Here is a 6398-nt window from a genome sequence, read left to right as displayed (position 1 = left end):
CACTGCGCTCAATGAGGCCGTGGACAGATTGTCAGTGCAACAGGCTGTAATGTCACCCAGGGCCTCCCTGCGATGTGGTGGAGCAGTTCTGGGAGGCTTTGAAGGTGTCTACTCTGCGCATGTACCTGTGTTTGGGCTGCCTTCCTGGAGGCCTTGGGAAGGTGGGCCGATGCTTCTACCGTTGGTTTTAGTAAGGGAGATGTAAAGGAATAGCCAGGCTCAGGACACTATGGAGAGAGGTTTTGTGCTTTTCAGCGGGGCAGAGCACAGAGCTGGTAGGCAGGAGGTACGTTGCCTGTCCCACTCAGTGTCGGGGTTATGCTGAGTTCCTGGGGGTCGACGACAGGCTTCAAGGTAAAGTTCTGCAAGATGGTGGCCGTGCATAAGAATATCTCCATGCGTGCCAGACCCTCTCCAGGGCATATTCGCTTCCCTGGAAGTGAAAACAGCAAATAGCGCTCAACAGGTGTTGCCGAGTAGACCAGAGTTTGTACTAAGCAGATGTGTTGCACAGCTTTATTTACCAGATACAGCCGCAGCAGAGAGATGACTGTCAGGATTACTAAGGACATTTGCAAGAGAAGAGTTTGTTGGAGAAAGACCCTTGGCAGTTTGGTTGGGTGTGTGAAGGAACAACAGGAGCAGGAGAAGTCTTAAACATGGAGGGGGCATCACAGGAGGAAAGATGAGAGAGAGCAAGGTCATGTAAAGCATGGGTGAGAAAGCGGGGGGGTTGGGGCTGTTGGTAGGTGAGTGGTTGCATGTAGCCTGAGAGGTACTTAAGAGGTGCTGGGGAAAAGTGGAGCTACCACAGAAAGACAGGTTGATTAAGGATGACTTTGGTGGTTGTGTAGGAAGGTGACAGGTATTTTAGAAAGTGTCAATGTCATTCATGTCATTACATCGGCAACTCCTAGCAGGAGGTTGAGAAGCCACCAGCCACCAAACAAGGCGGGAGATGCAGCTGGGGAAGGGAGCAGCAGGGAGGAGTTATCCAGAGAGCAGTGAGCCCCAAGGAAGCACCAGTGGGACCATGCTGGGAAGAAGAAGTGTGTGTTATAGGGAAAGGCAGGGTGGTCCCCAGAGGAGGAGGTCAACAGAGAGAGGAAGAGAGAGAAAGCCTGTGCTTTACCTGCTGAGAAGGGCATGAAGAACTCGCTCTTCCTAAAGGTGCTGTTCTCGTTCAAGAAATATCCAGGGTTGAACTCATTTGGGTTTGGAAACTCTTTACTGTCATGGAGGACAGAACCGAGGATGGGAAAGATTGTGGTGCCCTGAGGTAACACAAGGAGAAGAACATGAAGGGGAGGCGAGTTAGATCACTTAATCCGACTGCCTGCCAAGTTAAGACTGAGCTTCCCAGCGCAGCCCTACCAGTGCCTTTGGTTTCCCTTTGGGGACCCTTCCTTTGGGGAGGCAGCTTTAGGGAGACCCTGCTAGATGTCATGGCAGGGACAGTTGTTGGCTGCCCTTCCTGAATACTCCCTCTCACTTTCAGACCATTTATCCTCACCTTGCTCTGGTCGTCTGGGGACACCCCATCTAATTCTTCCTCTTTTGTAGTGTTTCACAACAATGAACTTGTAGATGCACTAGGTTCCTTCTTTTCTGTGAGCCCCGAAAAGCAAAAGCACACAAGGTTGTGGAAGTGAAGCTCTCTTCCCCCTCTCCTGACAAATTTCTCTTGCCATGATCCTCTTCCTTCCCTCTTCCTGAGCAGCCGTTGATGGGGGGGTGGGATAAATAATCCAGCAGTGATGACACAAGAGCCCTCTGCTGGAAGCTGAGCAGTTCCCTGGGTCCTGCCTTTTGATTTTACACAGACAGCTGAAAATCAAAACGCCAACAGCCTGTGTGCTGCCGTTCCCCTGCTGTACACGGTCACCCAGAAGAGCAATGAGCACTGCTGCAGCGGGCCAGGCCAGGCCGTGGGTTGCTCTAGCCCATCAGCCTGCCTCTGGCAGTGGCCAGCAGTGACTGCCTCAAGAAGCATGTAAGAACAGGGCAGACAGGTTTTGCTTGTTCCCTTGAATGCAAACACAGCCTCCCACCCTTTGTGGCTTAGGGGCTTTCTGTGCTCAACAACCACCGACTGACTTTGCTTCCAAGCATGTGCACAGGCTCTCCTGGATGGTGGTGAGCAGTTCCATGGCTGTGCTGCCTTTTGTGTGAGGAGTCACTGCTTTGGTTTTTTTGTGAACCACTGTGTTTCTGCAGATGGGTAAAGCTGCAGAGCAAGTGAGCAAAGGTGTTGGGCAGAGCTACTGTTCCAGTCTTGGCCCATGGAGTGGCAACAAGGGATTGCAAGTGAGCTACAGGAGCCTGAGGATAAAACCTTCATGAAGGGCTGGGTGACAATGAGGTCAGGCCACAGCATTTCTAGCTTCTGGCTTGTAACTGTCAGCCTAAGAGCAAATGTGCTGCCACCTTGTTGTTGAACTTGAGGGAGCTTGCCCGCTAACCTTGGGAATGATGTACTCTCTGAAGCAGGTGTCTTTGGTCACAGTGTGAGGGAGACCCAGGGAGATGAGAGAGATGAAGTGCTGGATTTCATGGGCCACCGTATCTGCGTAGGGCATCTGGGTCCAGTCAGCCACACAAGGTCTTCGTGATCGTCCTACTACCCGGTCGATCTCTTCTTGAACTTTCTCTGACATGAGAGGCACAAATCATAAAATGGGTAAATAAAACAAAACCTACCTAAACAGGTTTCCCTAAGCTGTCCACAAATCACAGATCACATATGACAGCAGCATTGATGTTGGTTTTAGTGTTGACTAGAACACAGCTCCACTGCAGCCCATGCAAAGAATGTCCTTCTAGTGACTTGGCTAAATAGGAGTACTGGGAGATAAAGATGTGGACACAGTCAAGTCCCTGGCCATGAGGGGAGTGCAACTGATAATGATGCCAGTGAAGCTGAGGGATCTCTAACGGCCACCCTGGGGAATGACGGTGCAAGGACTTTGCCCATTTGGGTAAAATATGAGAGAGAGAGGAGAAAAGTTGGGAGAAGGATGTGGTATTAGACACGCGCCCAGCCCAGGGGAATAGCTAGAGAGGATGAGGTAACAGACTGGTACCTTGTATCTTCAGGTATTTGAGAAGAAGCAGAAGCCCATGTCTTATGGTGGTGCTAGTTGTTTCAGTTCTGGCAATAAACAAGTTGAAGGTGCTGGTTATCAGGTTCTTCATGTGGAAACTGGAACTGGGATGCTCTTTCTCCTAGGGAAAATGCTGGGCTGTTTCTCTGGCTGAGCTAAGTGGCCCTTTCTTGTGTCATCCCAGGCCTTCCTTTTCACCTAGAGCTGTTGCATTTCTCTGCTAAGGTGCAGCAGCCATCTGGGACATCGCAATGCTATCTTTGTGCAGTAAGCTCAACCCCAGAGCAACCTTATTTCAAGCTGTGCACTGAATAGTATGTAGCTGCCTGTTTGCCCTTGCTGTGCCAACTGCTTTCCAGTGAAAAAACTGCAAGACCAGACTGCAAATGTCCCTGTGTTTCGGTGACAGCAGATGAAGGTCTTGCTGTCCAAGCAGCTGCAGGTAGTGGCTGGTGAGTGTGCGGACGCAGAGCTATAAGCTCTAGCACAGGCAATATCTGGGGTATCGTTGGTGTCTTCCCACTGCACAGCCCAGCTGCCTGGGAAGGGGTCATCCCAATGTCTGTGTTACTTAGGAGAGGGAAAGGGCTCAGCGTCGGTGTGTTTGGGGATGAGCTGGGGCTGTACGCTATCTCCTTAATTCCTGCATTTTGCTGAGGAAGCAGTCAATGAAATCCTGAGGGGAGCTGGGATCTAGGGAGGCTTGGTGCATCTTCACCTCCTCTGACGCAAAGGCTTTTAGAGCATCAAATTCTGTGAATATTTTGTTGTGTGAGCCAGGCAAGTAATCCAGGATCTTTGAGAACATCTGGTAGAGCTGGAAGGAAAGAAACAGGAAGGTCCCTAGCATGACCATTGCCCCATCCTTTGATATTAGCAAAAAGCCTAGGAAGGCCACAACCCTCTCAACTGAGCCAAGCAGAAGAGCTATGAGGCTGGGTAGTCTGACAGGGTGGTAGGGGCTTGCTTAGTAGTAGAGAAGGCTTGCTTAGAGGTGGAGAAGGGTGTTTAGGACTAGGGGGAAGCTGCACGTAGCTGGCAAAGCCAACTGCATTGGTGAGGGTGCTTCTTGCTCTCGAATGAATTCCCTCTTGTGCAGCAGAGCATTGATGGGGTCCTAGTTAGAAGACTGAAATGGGACTTCATTGGGAGGGAGGCCTCCTGCTCCCCTGGGAGAATGTTGCCACTGTGAAATGGCTGCTGAATGTACCTGTCCCCAGTGGGAGTTCATCATCTCAAAGATGTTGTTCATGTTGTTCATCAGGGCCAGGAACTTCTTGTCTTTATAGTCATATTGTTTCCCAAAGACGATGGAGCATATGACATTGGAGACAGCACAGCTCAGCATGAAGGTTGGGTCAAAAGGTGTTCCTGTGATTTCAGAAAAGTTACAAACGATAAAAAAACCCCAAAACTATGGCTACTTATGGCTACTGTGGGTAACCTGAGCTCTGGTTGTAGAGCTCAATGAAATACCAATACCAATGGAAATACCAGATCACAGTCTCTGAGTAACACAGAAGGGTCCTCCAAAAAGAACAGTACGTGGTCACGGAATTATTTACTGCTTTGTAATGGGGGATAGCTAGTGCATGGACCAAATGCTTGGGAACTTCAATTCTATGCTAAAGACATGGGCTCACTTAATACAGTCCTCCTTTTGCAAACATAAGCTATATTAAAAATGGACCATACCCTTTGTTTTGTTGATCTCTTCCAGCAAGTACTCAGTTTCCTCCTGGATCCTCTCTTCAATGCTCCTCTTCCCCATTCCAAAGTTGCGCAGAGTGCTGAGAGCAAACCGCCGGACTTGTAACCACTCCTCATTGTTGCTAAAAACAATCCCTGCAGAGGAATAAGGAAGAGGGAAGACCTGGCTTGGGCGTGCTGGGTGTGAGATGAACAGAGGCTCATGGTGACAGTGAATCCTGTCCCTGGGAGAGCACTGACATGGTAGTGGTCATAGAGTACTGTGGTTTGGAGGCAACCTCTGGAGGTCCTGTAGTCCAACTGCCTGCTTTTGGCCTTCTACACCACATACCCAACCTCCTTGTGAACAATTCATCACTCATATCCACACATAATTTCCCTTGCTGCAGCTGGTGGCTGTTGCCGCTTGCCCTTTCACTGCCCATCACTGAGATCAGTCCGGGTCCATTTCTCTGCTACCCTCTTTGGGTGGTGGAAGCCAGCAATTACAGTCCACTCTGCCTTCCCTTCTCCAGGTGGGATCCACCCACTCCCCGCAGTCTTCCCTCGTGCATGGTACACTCCAGCTCTAATCTGCTGAACGTACCCTCAGCCCTTCCCTTCTCCTCAGGAGGAGCTTGGTCAGCAAACATACCAATCCATTGTTAGCCCTCCTATTGGCATGTATCCTCTGGCAGCAAACTCATCTGCACGATCAACCAAGGCTTCTTTCACCACATCATGTCCGTGCAGCACCACCACTGGGTCAGAGCCCAGGTGCACTGTGAACACTGGTCCATACTCTTCACTGAGCTGTCAAAATGTAAGAGAGAACATGGCTATGGAGCACATAGGGAGGAGGAGCTGAAAAGTGGCCTTGCTGCTGCATCCCACTGCAGGCAGTGCAGCCTCACAGACCAGCAATGTCAAGATTTCATCCTCTCATGATAAGTGTGGTTGTGGAGAGGGTTCCCAGCTATCAGGCCCTGAACGACAATGGCAACAGCAGTGAGGGGGGAGCAGCTGAGATGCCCATGACTTTTCTGCTCCTCTGGGATTGCCATCCATCAAGCTATGGCCACAGGTTGTCCCCACGCACAGGTCCCACACATTTCTTGTCCACAGAAGAAAGTAAGAGAGAAGAAGAAAGTGGCTTTACCTTCTCGAGGCTTTTGGCCAAGTTCTTTGGTTTCACCTGCAGCACGTTACCTAGGATGGGAAGGGGAGCCGGTCCTGGAGGCATCTTCCCCTTTCCAGACCTCCCTCTCCATGCTGCAAAGGAGAGCAGACAAGCAATGCAAACCAGGAGGCCAACAGTGGCTGCTCCCAGCAGCTCCATTTGCTTCCATGGCTCAGGAGGGAGTGACTCTGGCTGCCGGAGCCTGAGTTTATATACTGTAGGGCTACGTTAGCTGTGTTAGCTCAACAACAGGTTTTGGATCACATGGCTGAGTTAGCCAACATTACTAGTCAATCATTTGTTAGACTGCCCTGTGTTATGAAACTAGGACTTCTCTTGGTGTTAATTGGTCATTGAAGACTCACCTTATCTCAAACAATTGCAGAGGCCAACAGAGGTTAAGAAATTTACAAAGTGCTCATAAA

At 50.2% G+C, this 6398-nt stretch overlaps 1 protein-coding gene across 1 annotated transcript; it reads right to left on the bottom strand.

Annotated features, from left to right (window-relative positions):
- Positions 1-251: 251 nt before the first annotated feature.
- On the bottom strand, positions 252-6132 carry LOC103897610 (cytochrome P450 2C9). Its single transcript, XM_009277693.1, has 9 exons — positions 5953-6132; positions 5456-5606; positions 4800-4961; positions 4315-4475; positions 3747-3921; positions 3084-3227; positions 2463-2650; positions 1133-1274; positions 252-433 (listed from the first exon to the last, which is right to left on the bottom strand). The coding sequence occupies exons 1-9, from the start codon at positions 6130-6132 to the stop codon at positions 252-254; spliced, it is 1485 nt and encodes a 494-aa protein (XP_009275968.1).
- Positions 6133-6398: the final 266 nt, after the last annotated feature.

This window comes from Aptenodytes forsteri, unplaced genomic scaffold (assembly GCF_000699145.1).
Source record: "Aptenodytes forsteri isolate BGI_AS27 unplaced genomic scaffold, ASM69914v1 Scaffold15, whole genome shotgun sequence".
In the NCBI taxonomy this organism is placed as follows: Eukaryota; Metazoa; Chordata; class Aves; order Sphenisciformes; family Spheniscidae; genus Aptenodytes; species Aptenodytes forsteri.
Note: the sequence above shows the minus strand (reverse complement) of the source record. Positions and strands in the feature narration are given on the sequence as shown.

What these genes read in the sequence shown, in the direction of transcription:
- LOC103897610 (XM_009277693.1), bottom strand. Translation starts at nt 6,132, where the DNA reads ATGGAGCTGCTGGGAGCAGCCACTGTTGGCCTCCTGGTTTGCATTGCT. An exon ending in TGGCCAAAAGCCTCGAGAAG is followed by an intron (nt 5,607 to 5,952) that starts GTAAAGCCACTT and finishes ACATTTTGACAG; the next exon opens with CTCAGTGAAGAGTATGGACC. An exon ending in GCCAATAGGAGGGCTAACAA is followed by an intron (nt 4,962 to 5,455) that starts TGGATTGGTATG and finishes TCCCTCTTCCTT; the next exon opens with ATTCCTCTGCAGGGATTGTT.